Here is a 22,996-nt window from a genome sequence, read left to right as displayed (position 1 = left end):
CTAGAATAAATATGACACACACACACACAATATATATATATATATATATATATATATGGAGAGAGGGAGGGAGAGAGAGGTCGGTAGTCTAACTTTACGTATAGAGTGGATTCTAAGAGTGGGAGATGATTTGCAGAGTGTGGGAATGCTGGGCCTTCGGGAGTCATTTATTTCACGGAACGAGGACGCGAGTTCCAATACACCCAAGTGGGGCAAGAGAGAGAGAGCGAGGAGAGAAAGAGGGATTGGATTTTTCCAGTTGGAATGGTGGGTTTGTCTCTGTACAAAGACTGAAGGAGTTTGAGTCATTGTTTAGTATGACACTCGTGTCCTCCTTTATAAATATCCTCCAACGTAAATATTATTTAATAATCATTGTAGGCAGATTATAACTTTGTTTTTGAATCTTGGGAACTGGTGGGAAAAGCGTCCGAGTCCAAAAATGACCACTGAAAAAAGGTTGGCACAGTAGCCTGACGATTGAATTAAAGTATTATTAAGAGATAGGATAGAGGTATAGGAGAGAGGGGTGCCCTTTAAATATTATGCGCCTCTCTTCAAAATGTTTTCTTTTCTTTTCAGCCCCCTCCTCCTCCTCCTTTATCTTAAGCTTCAAACTTGAAAGTTTGAAAGACAGAAGAAACTAAGGCTTCACCTTCGCTGCTTTAAATCCTTCTCTCCTCTGCCCCTGGGTAAACTTTTTAGCTCTCGACTCTACTTTCTCATCATCACACTTGCTTTGATTCCTTTGCTATTACTTCCATATCTGATCTCAATATTTCAAGTTTTTATTAGATGCAGGTGATTCTTGATTTCTCCTGAAGCTATGGGCTCAATGAACTCAAACAACTGGCTATCCTTCCCTCTTTCCCCTACTCAGTCTTCCTTACCTCCACAACTCCAAGCCACTCAATCCCATCAGTTTTCTCTTGGCTTAGTCAATGATTCCATGGAAAACCCTTTCCAAAACCACGGTACCGTCCCCTCTTTCTCTCTCTTCTTTGGAGTTGAATAGGTAATTAAGAGGTTGGATAACTTATTTCAACTAGTTCGCACTGCCATCAGGGGAAGTCGACCTGTATCTGTTCTTCTTCTTCTTTTTTCCTTCTTTGTTTTTTTTTTTTTTAGTTGTATTTTTTCCCCATATGTTATTTGAATGCGCAGATTGGAATCTGATGAATACACACGGAAGCAACGATGAAGTTCCAAAGGTTGCACAGTCTGGAATCAGTCAGAACTTTAATGAAATTCAGTCTTTGACATTATCCATGGGTAGTGGTAAGGATTCTACCTGTGAAACCAGTGGCGACAATAGTACTAATACTGCCGTCGAAGCTGCTGCACCCAGAAGAACTTTAGATACATTCGGTCAGCGAACATCAATCTATCGCGGTGTAACCAGGTAGCATCTTGATAGGTCTTGTTTGTTTCGTTTAATCATTTTACTGAATATTACAAAACTATGAATTTAAATTAATGTACTTTCTGAAACACTTGTGTGTTTATTGCTGTTTTTTGTTGATGGTGGGTGTAACTATACAATAACTATATGCAGACATAGATGGACTGGAAGGTATGAAGCTCATCTTTGGGACAATAGTTGTAGAAGGGAAGGGCAATCACGAAAGGGACGCCAAGGTAAAATATCCGAGCAGCTTCCAGCGCTTCTTCCTCTCTTTCCTTCGCTTTAATTTGAAATTTATAATTAACTATTTCTATTTCTGAGCTAACATATTGATTGTTCATTTTATTCTCTTTGGTTGTATGTCTTGGTTCTCATCGGCCGAGTTCCTGTAGTCTATTTGGGTAAGCGTCTCTCCCGTGACAATTATTTCCAACCTTTCTGTTTTAACCTTGAAATAATTTACATACACAAGTGATCGCCCTTTTTGGCAGGTGGATATGACAAAGAAGAGAAAGCAGCTAGGGCCTACGATTTAGCGGCACTAAAGTACTGGGGAACATCCACAACTACCAACTTTCCAGTAAGTTATAAATGTCCCTATTGCTTTATAGCTAGAGCGGTTCCAACATAATGGATCAGGTTTATAAGAGCCTTTTTGATGATGTCGCAGATCAGTAACTACGAAAAGGAGCTGGAGGAGATGAAGCACATGACAAGACAAGAATTTGTGGCCGCCATACGAAGGTGAAAACTTGCAATTAGCATGCACTAATTTTTACTAGTCATTAATCAGTCAATAATATGTACTAGGCAAAAAAATTTTCTTCCTTTATGGTACCCACATGAATGTTATGGTATTGTTCGACGTTGCTGACTGTATAATCAATTTTTGCTGGTTATGTTTTCCAGGAAGAGCAGTGGGTTCTCAAGGGGCGCATCAATGTATCGCGGAGTCACAAGGTGCGATAATGCATCTGATTGTGCGTTCGAGCTTTTTGTGTCATTACTTACTTTATATCCAATCCTTTATTTTATTTTATTTTTTTGGGTTTTCCTTCTTTTGGTTTGTCACTTAGTATTCTGTAGTAACTCGCGCAACATATTTTATTGCAGGCATCATCAACATGGTAGATGGCAGGCAAGGATCGGTAGAGTTGCGGGAAACAAAGATCTTTACTTGGGAACTTTCAGTGAGCCTCCATTTTCAGTAGTTGCATGCAAATAATACACATCGGAAAACAAGAACTAAATTAATTTGAATGATGGTGTATTATTAATTGCAGGTACTGAGGAAGAAGCTGCAGAAGCATACGACATAGCGGCGATCAAGTTCAGAGGACTAAACGCAGTGACAAACTTCGACATGAGCCGTTACGACGTGAAAGCCATACTTGAAAGCAACACGCTTCCAATCGGAGGAGGAGCTGCGAAACGACTGAAGGAAGCTCAGGCTCTGGAATGTTCCAGGAAGAGAGAGGAAATGATAGCGCTCGGATCGAGCTTTCAGTACGGCAGCGGCAGCGGAAGCGGCAGTTCTAGCAGGCTACAACTACAAGCCTACCCACTGATGCAGTTGGATCAGACGCAACCATTGTTAAGCCTGCAGAACCAGGAGATATCTCAGTACCCGTCACTTCATCATCCCAGTTATATCCAAACCCAGCTTCAGCTGCACCATCAAACTGCTTCTTCTAACTATAGCTTTCACCAGTCACCGAGTAATAACGCTCAGTTGTACAATAGCTATCTTCAGAACCACCCGGCTCTGCTTCAGGGTTTGATGAACATGGGTTCTTGTTCTTCTTCTGTGATGGACAATGACGGAGGGTCTAGTGGGAGTTACAGTGGAGGAGGGTATATGGGGATGGCTTCCAACACGACGTCGGGGGGATCCGCGGAGGAGCTGGCGCTGGTGAAGGTTGAAAACTACAACATGCCGTCCAGTGGTTACGGCGGCGGCTGGCCGTCGGAGTCCATGCAGGGATCCAATGCTGCTCTCTTTACTATGTGGAATGAATGATCCGTGAGGAAGGAGGATCGGAGGAGGAGGGGCCAACCTAACTACCAGACAGTTTTTTTCTTTTGTCTTCACTTTTTCTTTGTTTCTTATCATTCTCGCAACCAGAAAAAGTTATGGAAAATAGTTTGTTTTGGACGCAATGACTGGGGAGGAAGCAATGTTCTTCATTCTGGTATTGTAACAAGTTGTTGTCTTTCACTTGATTTAGGTCTCTTGGTAGCGAAGAAGCACTGACTTACATATACGACGTGCAATATTGGCGATCAGGGTTGGGTCGGTCTTGCAATATATGGGCACGAACGGGTTGCCCAAATTTTGTATGCAGACGGCTCACATTTTATAACGGTTTTAAATTATAATGTTCGTTAGTTATATCTCTATTGTTGCAAACCTCTTCACGTGCTCTTGATAGATGCTGAAGTTCATCGGGAGAGAAGTGCCTGAACATATATCATAGGAGAAACCCAGCATTATATTATTGCTTCACCTCCGACATCAAATATTATTTTGATCGACGCCTTCGAGGTTGTGAATATTGAATATCAAATACTATCTCTAGTCCTTAATATAAGATCCTATTTGACTTTTATCTTGATTCTAAATATAAGACTCCAATCCACTTTGTCTCTCATATTTATACATTTTTTTCCCAAAGTAGTCTTTCTAACAATGATAGTTCTGTCAATACACTTGATTAGCAAGGATATTTTAAGAAAGACAACACATATTTAGGATAAATAACTAACTCAACTTACTTTTTTAATCTCTTCAAGTTAGTCAATTGACTCTTATAATTAGGACTAGAGGTAGTATCAAATATTAATTGTTCGTTTTCGGTAGTGCTAAATGATTTTAACTCCTGCATATATACAATCTTATTAGAATGATGAGGGTATTTAACTATGGGCCTTTTTAGCGAAGCAACCAAGTTTTCATTTATAAGCACTGATGTGCTGCGAAAATCACCGTACGGCGGATTTGAAAAGTAAGTTTCGTATTATCTTAGTTTTATAGTTTATTTATTTGTTTTAATTTTACTCTTCTACTTATTTAAAATGTTAATTTAGCCCCCTAACATATTCGCTCAATAATCATATATTTCGAAAGTTCTGGATCAAAGGCTTTATTATTTTGACTGTGTAAAACATTATAATTAGTTGCGTTTCGTTAAAATGAGTTAATTAGTTTTTTTGGACGATTAACTAATTAAGAAATCATGCCTTAATTGTTGGCAAAAAAGAAAAGAAAAGAAAAGAAACCATGCCTTTATTGCCCGATAGAGCATCTAGGTTGATTTATTTGACTTAGGCTGAAAAAAATGTTAGATGAGCCGAAATTACACTTTCCGGTGATGTAGTCTTTCGACCCTAACTGTCATTTAATGTCTGGATTATTTTAAAATCAGATCATAACGTAACAAATAGAATTAGTCAAGGAAACAATATACAGGAAATGAGAGTGAGATCACTGATTATATATGAATATATATATATAGTAGAAAATTTTCATAAAAGGACTTCATTTCATGAGTATAAATATAGCAAATAAAGTCTCATCAACTGGTGTAGTTTAAGCTGTGTTCATTTTGAAAACACTGGAGATAACAAGAGAAAATTTCAAAGGCTGAAATTTGCATGGAATGTGTTGGTGCACTGCATGTGAGTCTATTTGAATGCCTAATGACTTGGACTTGCTTAGTGCTTAAAAAAGCCAGCCGCAGTACATATTTATTATTATTGGGTGATGGTTTAAGTAAGACGGATAAATGTTGAAGCAAATCTATCGTGGAATGAACATGCGATTGATGGATTCAATGCTCAGAACGCAGATATATACGTCGATTGTCAATAACTCTGTGATAATATGCGACCCAAAATTCTTAGCTTTCTCATATTTGAAGTCTTATTATCGTTGAGTTTGTTATGCTTGCATTCCTTTTTTTTTTTTTTTTGGGTCGAGTCTTCTAATAGCGTACACATCAAGATATTTTATTCTTTTGGATTTAGTTTTAAGTAGCCGGTCCTGAAAAATGATGATGAAGTTGTAAAGTCGAGGCGTTGTCTTTTTCATCTCGTGCTATAAAACGGGAAGAGTCGATCGAGAACTTGAGTATTTGTTTGAGGCTGCTTTGTATATTAGGTCGGTGATTACGGAAATCAACAAGTTTTTGGTGAGCATTATGCGACACGAACCTTGTAAACTTTCCAGAATTATATATTCTTAAGATATGGAACTTTATTATTCACACGCGCACGGATACATATATGAATATTGATAATTATCGGTTGACGAGGAAGCACAGGGTGTCAGTGGGAAGCAATTTTTTTTTTTTTTGGTTAAAAACGAAATTTTGTCTCTCCCATTTTGTTTGATGTCATTGGCAGTAAAAGTATAATTCAGATTGTAAGGAAAACAAATAATTAGAGAGAGCATGGCATGAAAGAGAACAGTTTAAGGACAAACAATTCATCAAGTTGTGCGTGAAATCAGAAATGGATCGCGTCTTTTCGCTCCTGTATTAAAAAAATTACACAAGGTCATGCCCGGGGAGATGTTTTGCCCTTGTGGAAAGACAATGTGGATCTTTGGGTAGAAAAGGCCCAATCTTTGTGGGGTCTCGACCCAATGATTTCAATGGGTCAAGGCCCAAACAAACACACATGGCCGCCTGGTTCGCAACACTCCCCCTTGCCCCAACTCCTTTCTCACTGTACTAGTCGGCTCGGATCTTTGTCCCCTCGTTCCCCGTCTCTCCCTCTCCCTCCCGCTGGGATCTTCCAGCCTCCGTTGATTTTGTGCGAGGTATTGCCTTCGTCTCTCTGATTCCTTCCCTTCTCCAATCTCGTTTTTGGTCTCATCTCCCCTGTCTTCTGCTCCGCGCTCAAATTCCTTTTTTCCATTTCTTTCTAATTGTGAAGGAAATCCTTGCAAATCTTTATCATTTCTCTTACCCAGCCCGACCTTGCTACTCAAGGGCTGTTTCTCTCGAACAAACGCTACTTTGTTGTCTGTTTGTGTGTATGTGTGTTTATTATTTTATTTTTTTGCTCCCTTCCTTCATAGTTCCTGGGTAGACGAAACATGCAAACCGAGCTTTCAGGATGCTAATGTAATCGTGAACGGCATGAATTAATGGAATTTTTCTTTTAATTTTTATTGAAAACTTTGTAGGTCGTCTTGGGTGAAGTAAATGATGATTAATAGGTTGTCTTGGGTGAAGTAAATGATGATTAAGTTTCTCTTAGCTTTAGTTTATAGAATTGGTTTTATTAAGGGCATGGAAGTCCTATGAATATTTGCATCTGAACTAAATATTTCCTTCAATTACCTTACTGCTTTATTTGGTGTCTGTAATGTCAGGGATCATTTAAAATTTGATTAAGTGTGGTTTAAGCAATAATGCGTATTTTTGGAATAAATGAGCGAAATGAAAATTTCACACGAGTTGACTAATTTGCTGTTGTGTTGATGATGAAGGACAGTTATGGTGAAAGCATACACGCAGGAATACACTTACAGGCACCCATGGGAACGAGTAACTTGTGCATCTTGGCGCAAGTTTGCTGACCCTGAGAACAAGCGTATATTATCCCATATCTTAGAAGTTGACACATTGAACCGCAAGCTTGACCCCCCATCTGGGAAGCTTTATACCACTCGCGCTATCACTATCCATTGTCCTGGACCATGGTTTGTGCGCAAAATTGTTGGTCAGGATATTTGCCACTGTGTTGAATCAACAGTTGTTGATGCACAGTCACGGTCGATGCAGTTAACTACTCGTAATATCAGCCTCCAGAAGTTTGTAGAAGTGGAGGAGAAGATACGATATGATCCTCATCCTGACAATCCCAATGGGTGGACAATTTGCCAACAGGAGACTCGCATCCGTATCAAACCATTGTCAGCATTGGCATCCATGGCTGAAAAGGTGGAGCAGCGATGTGCTGAGAGGTTCATTCAGAATAGTACCAAGGGAAGAGACGTCATGGAGAGGATATGTAAATATCTGGAAGCAGAGTCTGGTGGCCTTGCTCTGTAATTTTGCCTTGATGATTTCATTCAGGTTTTGTAGTTTAGCTCTTGGATTTACAAATAAATGAGAAAATTGCGTTAGAGTTATATGGAGAAGGGGGATCTTGGACCTGTTACCTTGAACCTTGATACGGCAAAACAAGCAATTTTGGGACAAGTGATATTAAAGTTTGTGATGTTACGATTCCTGCCCGTCTAGATTTGTCTTCTCTGAATCTTGGTCAGGGCCTTGGGGAATTTGAAACACATCTCCAGATGTTCTTATCTGTCACGGTTTCTTGTTTTTGAACCAAGACTGCACGAGTCTATGCTCATGGTGACAAGTTCATCGCACTAGATTAGATCCCACCCCCTCTTTACAATCTTCAGATAGAGTCTTCAAACTTGAGTTTTTCTTTTGGGCAAGATTTTTCTTTCAAGCATACAATTAATTTCCTAGTTTAGTTGCCCATTTCTCCTGAAAACGTATATTCTGAAACAGTTAAAGTTTATTCCAGTTTCTTTATCCTCACATCATGCTCATGTCTATGATTCTTCCTGCGTTTCCTAAGACTACCGGCAATGTTAGACGGTATTTTTATCTCTTGAAATAAGCTGAGCCACGAGTTCAAAAGGTACAACTATTAGAGTTACACATGCACTAACCCTCCAGTATAACACTGATGTGAAAATATCACGTTTTTCTTCCAAAGTTGGTATGTCTGTTTTGTTTAAAATCATGCCTGCCATTTTGTATACTCTGGTATATGGAACCCAGCGAACCCAAACGTTTCCCCTATGCTTATCATTACCAAGAGAAGTTTAATAGTTGCTATGAAACCGTCATGATTTAGAGTGCCAATATTTTACACATGGTTCTCGTTACCCAGATGCCATATGGAACAAAGTAGGCGCATTACAAAGCTAATGATAAGCCAACTTTCACCAAACCAGGAGAGATTTAAAGATGACAAACACTTGGATCAACATCTTTTTCCTCCAATCACATGAAATAGTGCTTCAAACTGCAGAGATGTCCAACAATTCCGAGCTCCCGACCACATACAACATAATAAGAACATAAAAGAAAAAGGAGGAAACTCGGGTCATCTCATGATGAAATCGAGCATAACATCAACTCATGGATGAAACCTCAATACATTGGACCTAGATCTTATCCAGCTTTTCAGCCTTGACAACTGGGTTTGCTTTAGCTATGGCATCCCTTTCAGCACTGCGGTAATCGAAGGAACAATTGTGCTTGTCTGAGTAGCGGTGTGCAGCACAGAACAGGTTACCACACCGACAACTGAACCCTGTCAAACCAACCCGCTTATTGCAGCTGCTGCAGCGTTTGGGTCCATCCTTCGGCTTTGCCTCACCATTCTCCTTCAAGCCTGAACCCAAAAAGGGTTCTTCGGATGTAGTTTTAGGCTCTAGTGTATTGACTGTGATATTCACGTTTGCAGAAACAACAGGTTCATTTCCACTGCTGCTTGATGAATTCATAATATTCCCAATAGACGACGCCGCGAGCTTGGCCTGCTCCTGTTTCAACATCATGTCTTTGTGGCACTTAGAACACATGTTCATGGTGGCAGCACTTCCAAAAAATCCACAGTTATTGATGCACAATATAGGACCTTCCGGAGGAGCTTGACATCCAGTCTTGTCATGGTCCATCTTTTCTCAACTTTCCTACGCCGAAGAAATAGAAATTTACATGTTTAAACATATAAGATCAATTCATCAAGTCCCTGTATAAACTATAGATATATTTCACCATGGAGTAAGCTTTGCATTTCCCTGTATTCATATACCAATAGCAAGCATCAAGATAGTCCTGATATGATAATATACCAAAACAGTCCTTAGTGAACATAGTTGTGTATCCACACCAAAACTTTACTTCTGGTTATATAAAATAGAGGGTAATACACTCAAAGCAGAGTCGAAAATACTATCATATTCAGATAGCAGCATACTAAGACTTCTATTAGCTAGTCCAATGTTCAGCGAAGCTCCATTTTTCTGGTGTATATATATATTTCTGCTCATAATTGTGCTTGTGACCTGTTCGATGGGCGTGTCAGACCACAAGCCTTTTCAGGTCATGTAAAGTTAAAAAGAAAAAATTCCAGCCTTCTTTGAGTTAACAAGATAGAATATCCATTGAAACCCACCATCTATTGGAGAAGTAAAGCGATTTGATTAGGGGAAAGTGTGAAGACAATGAATATCAACTATGGATCAACATGAAAACAACATCAGCGGTCAAAACCACTGAAACAAAATGCAAAATAACAGATAGATCCAACAATCATCCAGTAATGATCAGTAGCAAGACAAGTTCATAAACTACTGCCAGAACATGTATGCATAATATCAGATATTAGGGCTCTGAAGTGAAGCATCAAAAGAAAACACGCAACTACGTTCATGGCAAACACAACTGCAATGAATCAAGGACTCATCAAAGGGAGGCAATGAGAATCGTTGAAGAGCAATATTTCTAATCTATTCAAATCTCATGATATTTTGGTTGTAGATGCCGACGCCATTTCCCTTGTATATTTTTCGTTCCTTTTTCATTGACCTTTTCAATTTTTGATGGACCCTGAAACTAAAATTTCGTTGGTCTCTACGTTGAAAAGAGGTCAAGTCTTTAATGGTTTTGATTTTTCTTTGGACTAAATAAATGATTCTGAGTTGAAGGGAAATGATTGAATAGGGAAATATTTCACTTCAAGTGGGGTTTGTTGGTGGTTACTTACCTACTAAATTAAATAAGGACACTGGTGAATGGAAAAAAGTTGCAGCTTTCGGGCAGGAAAGTTTACTTGATAATGAAGGACTGAATGAATAGGCCAAGATTTGGGCAAATTAATTTTTTTCTGATCCCAATTAATGTCAACTTCTTAATCGGTAATGTTGCTTTTCATATGTAACTTTTTCATTTGATGTAAAGCTTGTTTTTCTTAATCGGTTTTTGCATTTTCATGGTTACTAGTAGCCTCATATTTCTCTAATTTCATTTGTCGAAAGGATCCACACACACAGGGCAACATGAGACAGAGTTATCATACTTGAGTGAGAACTTTCATATGGAAGGGACGCTAGTTTAATCTAGGATCTGGTCAACCAGAGCATCTCAAATTTTAAGCATGTTTCTGCACAAGGCCTTAATCAAGGATGTAAAACTTCTGTAAAATACACAATCTTTAATAACTAATACTATTCACAAACTGTCAACAGTGACCCATTCCTCAAATTTCATGCAATTAACGAAAAAAATGTCTAACTATGAAGTGATAACTTGATAAAGAAAACAAATGACAAGTGCAATTTGAACACTAACAGTTTGTGTCACGTAAAGTCATATAGGCGCACAATATGTTAAAAAATGAAAAGGCCAACACATCCCAATTTCCACAATTTGTGTCTCTACAGAAAGGATCACGCACTGGCACTACTTGTAGAAACCAATAACGTATATATAGACATAAAAACTTATCTTTTCATATGGTGTTTAAGTCAGTGATGACTTTTGTCTTTCTTTTTCTTTAAAAAGTATTTACCCTCATTTTCTAAGCACATTTTTGCCAAAAAGAAAACTAAGTATTTCACAATTACTATTAATTTTAATCAATTTCATGTAGTCATATGAAATTTCAATACTTGTTGGAGAATTCAAAAAAAAATATGACACAACATTTATTTAGTTATATGAAATACACTTCAAAGAAAATCAAGCAGCTACAGATCACCACTATTAAATGCCTTTCTGCATAAAAGAACACCTAAGGTGACTAAAGCAAGAGCCGTCAATGCTCCCTGCCTGGAAAGCCAGAACTCAGTCCATGTCAAGGGTTTTGAGACCTCAATAAGACCTTCTGAAACAGTTCATTCAAGTCATCCAACGAACCAGTGTTATCTATTATCATGTCTGCTTTACTCCTTTTTACATCCAGTGACATATGAGCGTTTATCCTGCTCCTCGCATCCTCCTCACTCGTTCTGTCCCTTGCCATGAGTCGCTGAATTTGTGTTTCCGCGTCAACCCAAACAACAATAATGGGCTTTGTCAACTTGTCCATCTTGGCCTCAAATAACAGAGGGACATCAAGAACAATAATCCTATGGCCCTTTATCCAAAGCTTCACAATTGCCCAAAAGATTCCAAAGGATATATAAGGAGCCAGCAATCTAAAAAAGATCACAATTGAAACTCAAAAACCGATTCCAATACACCTTGAGAAACAAAATAGTTCCAAAGGTTTCTCCACAAAATCAAGGGGGGTACTGAATCAGCTAGCATAACCTAGCAATCAAAATCTAAATTGAACTTTGGGCTAGGACCAATAATTGATCGCAAAAAATCATTTACACAACCACCTATACGACAGCTTGGTACATTGAAGTTACTAGCTACTACTGCTCAATAAGACAAAAGTATAATGGCATCCCTACATGAAAGTTCTCCCTCAAGTGTAATAACTCTAACTCGTGGCACTGGTAAAATATATATGTATATATATCGATCCTCTCCACACATGAAATCAAAGAAATTTGAGGCCACCAACAGGCCATGAAAAGGCAAAATTGATTAAGGAAGACAAGCTTCAAATCAAATGGAAAAATCGCACATAGCAACATTACCGATTAAGAAGTTGGCACTTATCTGGATCGGAAAAAACAATTTGCCCAAGTCTTGGCCTATTAACTTCTCCATTATCGAGTAAAATTTCCTGCCCAAAAGTTGCAACAACTGTTTTCCACCCACCGGTACCCTTATTAAATGCAGCCTGTAAGCGACCACAAACAAACCCCACTAAAAAGTCTCCCTATAAATCACCTCACTTTAACTCAAAATCACTCTTTTAGTCCAAAGAAAAGAAAAAATCAGAATCATCAAGACCTGGCCTCTTTTCAATGCAGAGAACAATAGAAGTTTGAGGGTCCAACTAGAATATAAAAGGTCAATGAAAGAAGAACTGAAAACATACACAGGCAACAACATCGGCATCTACAACCGGAATGCTATGAGATTTGAATAGATTAGAAACAGTACTCTTCCATGAAGATATTCCACCAGTAAGTCCAACGATTCTCATTGCCCCTCGTCAATGAGTTCTTGATTCACTGTAGTTGTTGCCAAAGCGCTTTTGCTAAGAAATAGTATGACCCAACAGGCATTAACCTAATTGCATGTTTTCCTTTGATGCTTCATCTGCATGGTCTCAGTGTTCTAGTGCACAACTGGTATGAATGGTACACCAACTAAATGCAATTGTTTGCCTTAATAAGCTGAAAAAATGTCAAAGTAAACTGCCAAATCCCTTCCAGCTTATATATTAACATTATTTCTGGCTATACAAACTAGAGGGTAATGCACTAAAAAGCAGAGCTGAAAATATAAGTTTATTCGGCACTAAGACTTTTATGACCTAGTCCAATATTCAGGGAAGATCTATTTGTTCAGAGAATGTATAATACTTCAGCTCATAATTTTGCTTGTGACCTGTTTGATGGGTCTGCCAGACCACAACCCTTTTCAGGTCATAAAAATTTCCATCCAAAAATCAGCGAGTAATGATCATTAAGCTACTCCATGTATGCATATTATCGGATATCAGGGGTTTTAACTAAAGCATCAAAAGAAAACATGCAATTAGGTGCGTGCGCTGAAAAATTTTAATTGTAAATTTATAGAAAAATCAAGATGGCAGCACGCCACGAGAGCAGATGTCTTGCCCCCAATATTTAATATTTTGTCCGAACCTTCATAAAACTTTATTTCCAATTTTTCACCCAACAACACATCACATAAACAGACAATTAAAACTAGACAATAATGCTATGAAGCTAGAGCCATCCGGTAAAATATTGCAAGACGTTATCTAACCTGTTGGCCAGGAATAAAAAGAAAGTTGCAGGAAATGAAACCTCGAGACCGGTCTATAGGCTCAGCGTCGCATCGGATGAGTCCTGAATTCACCAAATGAAACAAAACAGGCGATTTAAAGTTGAAAAACATAACAGAGCAAGAATAAGAAGATGATAAAAAGTTGAAAATAATAAACAAGAGCGAAAACCTAACCCTGAGAGGGTTGGGATCGATGAGGAGACAGAGCAAAGCCGATGACGGAGCCACGAAGGGGTATGCGAGAGAGGAAGAGAGGCGTTCTTTCTGTCAGTGTCTCTCTTCGTATTTGAAAGGCTTTCTTTCTCTCCCAGCGACCGTCCTACTGATTAGAGGCGACGTGGGAAGTTATTATTGGGCGCGCGTGGTGAAAAACTGGAGATAATAGGAAATCCATAAGCGTAGATTTTTTTTTATTTGACTTGTTTTTTAAAGTGATTTTATAGTAAACAGTTTAGTTTTTCTAATATTAAATACTCAAGCTTTGAGAGTTTAAATTTTGTCTATAAATAATTAAAATTTTTAAGATATAATTGTATTATTGATTGTAATTTTCAACTAAGTTGAATTTTAACTTTCAAGCAACACATGAATATAGGCGGGGTTTTGAATTGTTTGTCACTAGATTTTTATAATTTATAATTTTCAATCATCAATTTTTTTACTATTTATGATTGAGCTTCTCATTTTCAAAAGCTATCATTTTTTTTAATTATCTCAGCAAAACCAATTTCATTAGCTTTGACTCTCAACCGGTCTTTTTTTTTTTGGCACATTAATATATGTAATTAAGAAGGATATCAAGATACAGAATTCTTAATCTATACACACCTTAATCCATGTCCAGAGAAATCTTCTTCATCGTGTTATTGTATCTTACCAAGAGCAGTCCTTTTTTTCTTTGCCAGCCTTACCAAGAGCGGTCTTTAATTATTTAATTAGTTGAAATCTACTCTTTTTTTTTTTGTCATCCTTGATATAAGGAAAAGAACTCACACACTCGTAATATCCATGAAAGGTTGAACAAGTAATTCTATGCTTATGTTTGAAAAGAATTAAATGGTCCAATTTTTTATCCTTAGTATCCTATCTAATTTGTGATACAATTTATTTAATGTCTAAAATAAATTATCTTATAAACTAAATCTTATACTACCTCTGGTCCTAATTATAAGACCCAGTTGACTTATTTGAGGAGATTAAGGAAGTAAGTTAAATTAGTTATTTGTAATAAATAAGTGTTGTCATTCCTAAAATATCCTTGCTAATTAAGTGTATTGGTTAGAACTATCATTATTAAAAGGGCTATCTTGGAAAAAAATACATAACTATAAGAGACAAAATAGATTTGGGTCTTATAATTAGGACCAAATAAAAAATCAAACAAGATCTTATATTAAAGACCGGAGGTAGTATTAAAAATTGAAGGTGGTATTAATAAAAGAAAAGTATACATCACAAGAAAGAGTTTCACCTGCACTGGCCCACTGTTAGGCATGTCGTTTTGCTCTCTTAACCTTCTTCTACCTCCACGAGTCTGCTCAAGCTAACCGCCAAAATGAATGCGTGGTTTAAGAAATAAAAAGAAGATAATGCGTGGTTTACTTGAATGACGGGATAGAAATTACTCCCTCCGTTTCTTATTATAAAAAACGAATAACCAAATTACGTTGATAAAAAAACAGTTAAAATTAGTTAAGAACAATTAATGTGTAAAAAGTATAATTTTTTTTCTAAAAATGCCCTCATTAATAAGGAGAGAGAACAATGGTAAATTATTAAAAAAAAGAGAAGTGGGAATGAGAGAGAGTGTGAGTTGGAGACAATAAATATGGGTAAAATAGAAAATTAATACAAAAAAATAGAAACAACTTTTAAGTGTCTCTTATATATAGGAACATGCCATAAGCATCAAATGTCTCTTATAATAAGAAACGGAAGGAGTACTTTTTTTTCCGGCTTTTGAAGTGGATGTTTCAAAAATTCGTAGAGAAAACGATAGATATGTAGCAAGTAAATGCGAATCTATTTGGCAATCAAAATTTCTTTTGAATAACTTTATTGGAAGCATAGGATCAAATTCTTCAATATTACTTCCTCCTGTCTTTTTTTTCCTTCTAATAAGGGTCTGAAAATTGAATTGCCTTGCTCCTTTTCATAAAATCCCCTGTATGATTGTTTGAACACTTAACGTGTTTTTATTATTTTGTTTTTAATTAATTTTATATATTGCATTCATTAAAATTTTTAATATATTTTCTTTCATATTTTTTTTCTTACTTACCCCTTATAAATAAGGACATGTTTAAAAAATTGTTTTTTTTAATATATTCATCATTTTTAATTAATTTTAATTATATTTTTAAGCCCTTGTAAAGAGTACTACCAGTACAGGAGAGAGTACATGTTAAATGGCTACATACATAGCTTCAAAATGAAGCGGGCCCCCGCCCCTCCAATCATTTGCATGTCTCTTTGTTCTTAGCACTTCGAATTACTATTTACTTTTATAGTAACTCCAGCCTTAAATTACGTATTTACACGTGGTGGATCCAACGACTGGTTTCATAAAGGCAAATGAATTCGCAGAAAACAAATCATCAGTTCTGTGGTCTCTAACCCACGTTACTTGTAATAATGACAACAACTAACTTATTCACCCTATTTATAAGCTTTAAATTAAAAGAGAAGTGTGGTCTATTTTATAAATTTTAATTTAGTGTTTATCTTAATATTTAATACAGTTTTTTTAATTTATCCTTAACTATTCATTCTTTATCTTTTGTTATAATTTCTCTTATCATGTTTTTCCACATATTCTCTTTTCTTTTCTCATTTATTACAAGAGCATATTTGTAAATAAAAATATATTTCTGACCTATTTATCACTTTTAACTAATTTTAGCTAATTGTTTTTTATTTACGAATTGGTTATTTGAAATTTATAATAAAGACCGGGAGAGTACAACTATGATCTCCATTCTCCCACCTTACTTTAACGTTGCTATAGCAAGACCAAGGCACCCAACACTAGTTTTTTCGCTGGTTATACCCCTGTTAATTATGATTCACCAGTTTGTCGATCGCTACTTAACTTGAACCATTGCACAAATACAGGAGAAATAGCAGTGATTTAGGATCTTACTAATTTATCGAGTAGCAGATCCAAACGATGGCAGAAAAAAAAAAGTCGATCTAAACACAAAAATAAGGCTTACTGATTTACCTGTCATCAAGCCGTGTGTGTCTATATGTGTATATTAACTTTTTTATGTTGAATATTACATAGAAAGTTAAATAAATTTTAGAATGTAAAATTTAAATCTAAATAAGTTAATAATCATAAAAAATCACACGTTGAATTTAAAATATTCAAAAAAATTAAGTCACCTCACATTCTTAAAAGTTGCCTACAATTAGCAACCATGACCACAGTGTGCGCGAAGAATGGATTGTTTCGAGTTGAACTTGATAACGCCGAACAAAAGATTTTCCATTATGATCAGCTTCGGAAATTAAAATCGGGGTTCGCGGATCCTTGTGTTTTGATGTCCGGGGAAAAAGGCACCTGTCTTGAAGGAAGAAATAAAGGACGACGCAGAGCAGCTGAGAACAGAAGATGTGGAGCCCATTGCCATTGCTATTAGGTGAGTCATCAGAGGAATTGACGAAAGAAGAAGCCACGTATCAGTCCACACACGTGCTCTGAAAATGTACTTCGAAATGACATTTCAAAAATTTCTGACACTCCGATGACTTTAGAGCTTAGTCCCATAAAATTGACCCCAATCCCTTATTCTCCATCATGCCTTGTAACCTTAAATTCGTAGGACGAGACGAGACTGTAAAAGCTTCGTCATGATTGCATTTTCGTCCTTTTGTTCGTCTCTTCCGCCTTACATAACGATATGATATGAGTTAAATTTTTTCTTCCACATGGAAAAGGTTTTGTATTTTGAGAGGAAATTAAAGGCTTAATCGTTAATCAATTCAGTATATATTTGTATGTGATGAGTCCGAATGGCTTGTATTCAGCTGTCCATCAAGTTGGACATTACAACAAAAGAGGCATAGCAGAGCATCTTTTGGGAGAAAGCTGATCGAGGACTTGTTCAAAGTTTCGGGCAAATGCATTAAGTGCCCGTATCAACTAGTCTTGGCTGTATAATGTCCCTATTTTTGGTGCGTACATATACCTGTTTTTAATCACAGGCCTCTCTCAGTGAATTATATATTATATTGGACAAAAAATGAATTATACAAGTAGGATGTGAATTCTGTGTTTTGCATAAAATGTGAAATAAGTTCACATATAGTGTTATAAGCATAGCGACAATCTTTACACACATACACACACATATCATATCTAGATTTGAGCAGCTCCAAAACCTTATATCCTTATCACAACGTATGATCGAGTTTCTGTCTAATTTGAAAAGCACGCATGATTTTCTTTGTACTATTACATCACTAATAACTAATCAAATGACTGCAAAATGTGATCCATTACGATGGTTATGACTACTTTGATATATTGTACTATCTTAGATGAAATGAAACAATAAACTGAAACGAACATCTTAGCTTTTTCTGTAAATTTTTATTAGTTTTGAAAACTTTTTCACAACTGCGATTTTTTATTTAACTGACTATTCAATCTGAGAAACAAAGGTTCCACATTAGTTTTTGAAAAATGTTATTACTGTTTTCTACAACTTAAATGGGCAAACCGGGCGACCCATATCGTACGCATATGTGAAGATAAACGCAGCCTCGTAGTTGTAAGACTCGTTATTAATTGTACCCAACTGCAAGATGATTATCGTATTTGCACTTAATAAAAAGAATATTAAAAACTGCACACTGCACATTACATAATCATTCAATTGATCTTTTAGATTGTCACCATGATTAGCCCGGCCCTTTTTTCTTAAATAAAAAGTTCTTATTATAGCTATTGATTCTTAACGAGAATGATGGTTCCATGATACTTTTACTTAAAGGATCCGAGATCTCCATCTCTTCATATGTGCTTAATTATATGTATGTGTGCGATGATGAAGAGAGACCGAGCCACCGAGCGACAGGAAAAATGAAAAACATCTATAGAATTATATATAACTACTGCAATTCTTAATTGCTCCCACATGTATACATGAGAGTATTCAAATCGCACGATACCTAAACATACATTAGAAAAATCTCAATAGTCTCTAAAAGAAGGGCTAGTTCCCAATATTAGAAACCTGAACTGTCTCGAGATACAGTTGGAAAAAAATAAGAGCAGTAGCTGATTAGGAGCGGAAGGGCTCATTTTCTTGTTCGATTTCAGAGGCAGGTTCAATATCATCTCGATCAAAAGAATCAATGCCATAATCGGTGTGGCCATGTCCAAAGGCATTGATATGATCTTTGAGAGATCTTTTGTGCTTGAAATCAGAGCCGCAAGAGCAATACCAGAGCTTGCCGCAATTCTTCTCATGAGTCCTCCAATCACCTCTCACGGCAAAGGCTTTGCAGCATTTTCTACACATGAAAGGCTTCATTCCGTGCTTACGCTTGTAATGGGTTTGGAGGGTTCGGAAGTCTTTGAGTGGTTTAGCCTTTGGATGGTCTATGTTGTTCTTGCATCCTGGTGCGCAACAATAGCAAGGCAGCCTCAGCATAGCTGTTGGCTGCGTCCCCCTTAGAGACTCTGGCCCCTTTCTATATTCAGATCCATGGCCCCACATGTGCATCTGCATACAAGTGGGTATCATTATTACTTCAGTTGGCTAACATTATCTTACGCGATGTGATAGTACTGAATAAAATTCTAATACCGAAATGACTTACAATTATATTGGTCTCTCAATTAATAATCCTATCATTTATTAGTTTAACGAACAGAATTCTCACCCTATGTGTTTTTTGCATCTAATCTCGTGAAGATTTGGTCTCTTGAAGACCAGGTTTTAGGGTGTAGGCTACCATGTCCTTTTCAACATATAAATTTCCAACATTAAATTCTTTATATACCTATGGTGGGCATGATAAAGGAAAAGGTCGACAGGGGGGTATCCTGATCATGAGGAAATCTGGTTGCACGAATTAAGGGAATATTTGACAACTATGTATGCGTCATATGTACTCATTTGCGTTAGTATGGAAAACAAATCCATTCCATGGGTCTGCCTCAATCGACCTTTTCTCTCAATCACCTGTTGGTAAAATTTCCAGGGTTTTTATTGCTCAATATGATGCATAAGCCCTAATAACCTGAAAAATCCCCAGTTTGACTAGATAAATCCTTTTCATTTATCCTGACGACATTAAAGAGCTAAACAAGATGTATGGTTGGGAAAGACCATGGGCGACTGGAGAGAGACACTACTCATTAAAAGCATATATACTGATATGTGTGTTCTCATCAGTTTTTTGTACGATGAAATATTTCTCTCTACTTTTATCATTAGTGCCTTCGACTGAAGAGCGGCATAGCTGGCTAGTAGATTCAGAAGAAAAATTGTTCACTTCTGAAGTTTATCGGCTTTGAGGGGACGAAAAAAGAAAAACAGAAAAACAAGTTCAAGAGAAAAGGAAAGGCAGTGTATTCCATATCCGGGGAAACCCTAAAATGCACGCACCGCACCCATTGCCACAACGCGATCATGAATTTTAAGCCCGTGACTATAGCTTTGACCACATATTAAAATCTTGCTATAGAAATAGGTTTTTTCTATTTCGTCAAGATTATAAAAAGTTATACGAGAGGAAAGTAGGCAAGAAAATTGAGGATGGGATGGAAAGGCATTTTCTTTCTTCATTTACTTTTCCAATTTTAACTGTCGCATTATTATATATCTCTCTATTTCTTGTCTTGCGAGAATTCATATTTTGATGATGATATAGGAATGGACAAACCTGCATGTTGTTGTATCTGTTGAATGTCTTGAAACAAAGAGGGCACGAGAACTGCGTCGGACCAATCAGAATCTGAGCAGGGGTAGGGATCCAGTACTGACCCCTACTGATCACTCCACTCGATGGACGCGCAGAAGCGACGGTGACTTGTTCTACATCTGAAACTAAATCAGCTGAATCTAAGCTTGGAAGCCCCAAGTGCAAAGCCACCGTCATAGCTCCGTCATGCAAATCTTTGTCCTTGTCGTCAATTTCCATGGGGGCGCAGGAAGATTCTGGATCTTGAGGAATGGAAGGGCCAAGGTTAAGAAGAGGAAGGGGCTCCCTTACGGGAGGGGAGGACGGCAAGGATTGGTAGCACTGAGGAGAGATATGAGAGGTGCCATTAATGCAGTGATGTTGTTGAGCAGAAACAAAATTATAGGAAGGCTGATTGGTGCAAGGCGAAGAAGAAGAAGAAGGGAGAAGGGAATAATAAGGATAATTGAGGTCAAACGAACCATTGAAATGATTGGGGCAGGAGGGATGGGTCATGATGAGATTTTGAGAATAATAAGGAAGAAGGAGGGGGAGAAGAAATGGGGCGGGGTTAGGCAGAAGAGAAAGAGGGATGGGAGTTAAATTATGTGGGTGGGGAACGAGAAATCATATGTTGGTAAAGCAAACAGACAATAAAGTAGAAAGCGAGACAAGAAATCACTTGTGAGGCGTGACTCAACAATGGATATATATATATATATATATATATAGTACCGGGGGAGGGAAAGTCGGTCATGAGGCGTAGTACGTACGTAGAAGAGACTGAGACGACGACCTTATCTCGGCAGACTTGGCTTAAGAGGATTAATATATGAAATGAACAGCAATCTGAACTTTAGTCTCCGTTTCCTTTTAAAATTGATAGCTAGATTCACTTTTAAAGAAAAGCAGATACAGAAACTCCGATCCGTGAGGTAGTGATCTCAAGCAGTAAATGCGTATGGATGGATTGCATATATTTCCGATTCGATCGCGTGTACTTAGACTATATTGATAGGGTTTTTTTTTTTTTCAGCATGGGAAAAAGGTGGTTTTTTTCCCCGGGGCAACAAATGGGTATGAGTTAAAGTCTTAAAGAACATTAATCGATTCCATTTCTGGCCAAAAAAAAAGGCAGAATATATGAAGAGTGCATGTGATTGAGGTAGCCATATGTAAATGGGAAATGGACAAAGTGAGAGGCGGAAGTGTGTGTGTGTGTAGAGATATACAATACAATGGGAGTGGGTGCATTCATAGGAGGGGCAGCAAAAGCAAAGCAGGCGAGGGTGAGGAGTGTTGAGCACAAGGGGGGATTTGGGGTCCTCGGGAAACATCAGTGAGGGCTGTAAAACCAGCAATTGCTTCGATCTCTCTGCTCTCCTCTCCAATCCAACATGTATGTTTGCTGCTCACTATATTTCGTTTCCCAGCTTTCTCCATTCTTCTCTCTGATCTGCTGCAAAACAAAATGCATCATCCAAAGGAACTCTGCTCCCTCATTGTCCCCCGTCAGTACTTTAGTACTACTCAATATATTATTTTATTCCATCACCCAAATAAAATCACGTGAAAATTCTACCTCATAACCTCGTTATTGAATACATATTTTAATACAAGGACGTATATATGTATATTTTTCAAAAGATTAAGAGCATCTATCATGTATCGTAAGCAATAAGGACTCATTTTCCTCTAGACACATACTTAAACTAAGTTTACTCTATACTCATGTTAACTGGCAGTTGGCACCACGACTTGTTGAATATTTTTACATTAGATGGCCCCATATTTTTATTACCGCCGTCACAGACTTGTATGGTAGGTAGGAAAACACGTTTGAAATAAAGTTTGAAATTAAAACGTCAGTCCAAAATTCCTCCACTACTGAATTTTAAAAACATTATTACAGACGCAAGCACACACACGCTCCCTGGGCTCTGCTTTATAAAAGACGTCGTTTAGAATGCTTTCTTGATCTAAAAGTATAAATTTCTTGTTTTACTTAGGAACCCTTAATTATGTGCAAAGAAGCAAGAGTAGACCAATTTAATAAATTTTATTGAGAAAGAGTACTTTAAAGAAAAATCATGTACATATTTAACAAGAGTAACTAATTTTGTGTAAAAAGTTGTAAAATATCTTTTGAAAAAAGGATTGGAGCTAAAGCTGGATTGGGAAGCGCTTCTAGTGATGATGGAAACAGCCAACAGGGAATGAATGGGTCAAAGATGAACGACGAATTTGGCAACCTACCATTTTTCTTGCTGCCGAAACCTAACAAAAGTAGGTACGCTCGGGTAAAGTATGGCGTGGTCGGGAGATCGGGCAACAAAACATAGCTCCGCTGTGTTTTTGGATTCCAAATTGAAATGGCCTACAAGGAGATGAACCTAAACGACTCTTCAGATCCCGGATTCATCTTCTTCTCATTCATTCCATGGACGTTGGACCCAACTTCCAAGAATTGACGATATATTTGGACCATTTTGACCCCGTTTGGCATCATGTTTACAATATGTTTCATGTGAGTTAAAACAAAACTTCTCTGATATATTTACTCCCTACTCAGTAAATCAAATATAAGCCATTCTAAGCTGGCCCTTTATATATGTATCTCACCACAGCCTGACGGTTACATTTCTCTTTCCCTTGCGGCCTGGGAACATCCGTAATCCGTTGTCTGGTCTGAAGTTTTAACTTCCACGACACG

General features: G+C 37.4%; 3 protein-coding genes and 1 pseudogene across 5 annotated transcripts; 1 reads left to right on the top strand and 3 right to left on the bottom strand.

The window, feature by feature from the left end:
* Positions 1 to 609: 609 nt before the first annotated feature.
* Positions 610 to 7,684, top strand: LOC114736376 (AP2-like ethylene-responsive transcription factor PLT1). 3 transcript variants are annotated; one of them, XM_028924159.1, is made up of 10 exons: positions 610 to 692; positions 796 to 974; positions 1,165 to 1,402; positions 1,556 to 1,638; positions 1,798 to 1,806; positions 1,897 to 1,985; positions 2,076 to 2,149; positions 2,315 to 2,365; positions 2,519 to 2,595; positions 2,689 to 3,468. In XM_028924159.1, the coding sequence occupies exons 2-10, from the start codon at positions 827 to 829 to the stop codon at positions 3,423 to 3,425; spliced, it is 1,506 nt and encodes a 501-aa protein (XP_028779992.1). In that variant the 5' UTR covers positions 610 to 692; positions 796 to 826; the 3' UTR covers positions 3,426 to 3,468. The 3 variants fall into 3 exon arrangements, with proteins under 3 accessions (XP_028779992.1, XP_028779993.1, XP_028779994.1); XM_028924160.1 differs by lacking the exons at positions 610 to 692; positions 796 to 974; positions 1,165 to 1,402; ... (5 more) ...; positions 2,519 to 2,595; positions 2,689 to 3,468 and adding exons at positions 6,150 to 6,227; positions 6,903 to 7,684; XM_028924161.1 differs by lacking the exons at positions 610 to 692; positions 796 to 974; positions 1,165 to 1,402; ... (5 more) ...; positions 2,519 to 2,595; positions 2,689 to 3,468 and adding exons at positions 6,154 to 6,227; positions 6,908 to 7,684.
* Positions 7,685 to 8,260: 576 nt separating this feature from the next.
* Positions 8,261 to 13,648, bottom strand: LOC114736380 (zinc finger A20 and AN1 domain-containing stress-associated protein 8-like). The gene is made up of 3 exons (XM_028924163.1): positions 13,540 to 13,648; positions 13,345 to 13,427; positions 8,261 to 9,137 (listed from the first exon to the last, which is right to left on the bottom strand). Exon 3 carries the CDS (start codon positions 9,120 to 9,122, stop codon positions 8,607 to 8,609), a length of 516 nt encoding a protein of 171 aa, XP_028779996.1. The 5' UTR covers positions 9,123 to 9,137; positions 13,345 to 13,427; positions 13,540 to 13,648; the 3' UTR covers positions 8,261 to 8,606.
* Positions 11,138 to 12,579, bottom strand: LOC114736379 (dephospho-CoA kinase-like; annotated as a pseudogene).
* Positions 13,649 to 18,514: 4,866 nt separating the features above from the next.
* Positions 18,515 to 20,876, bottom strand: LOC114736377 (zinc finger protein WIP2-like). Its single transcript, XM_028924162.1, has 2 exons — positions 20,266 to 20,876; positions 18,515 to 19,100 (listed from the first exon to the last, which is right to left on the bottom strand). The coding sequence occupies exons 1-2, from the start codon at positions 20,797 to 20,799 to the stop codon at positions 18,657 to 18,659; spliced, it is 978 nt and encodes a 325-aa protein (XP_028779995.1). The 5' UTR covers positions 20,800 to 20,876; the 3' UTR covers positions 18,515 to 18,656.
* Positions 20,877 to 22,996: the final 2,120 nt, after the last annotated feature.

Source organism: Neltuma alba, unplaced genomic scaffold (genome assembly GCF_004799145.2).
Source record: "Neltuma alba isolate B1F8T4 unplaced genomic scaffold, ASM479914v2 tig00013333_pilon, whole genome shotgun sequence".
NCBI classification, from domain to species: domain Eukaryota; kingdom Viridiplantae; phylum Streptophyta; class Magnoliopsida; order Fabales; family Fabaceae; genus Neltuma; species Neltuma alba.
Note: the sequence above shows the minus strand (reverse complement) of the source record. Positions and strands in the feature narration are given on the sequence as shown.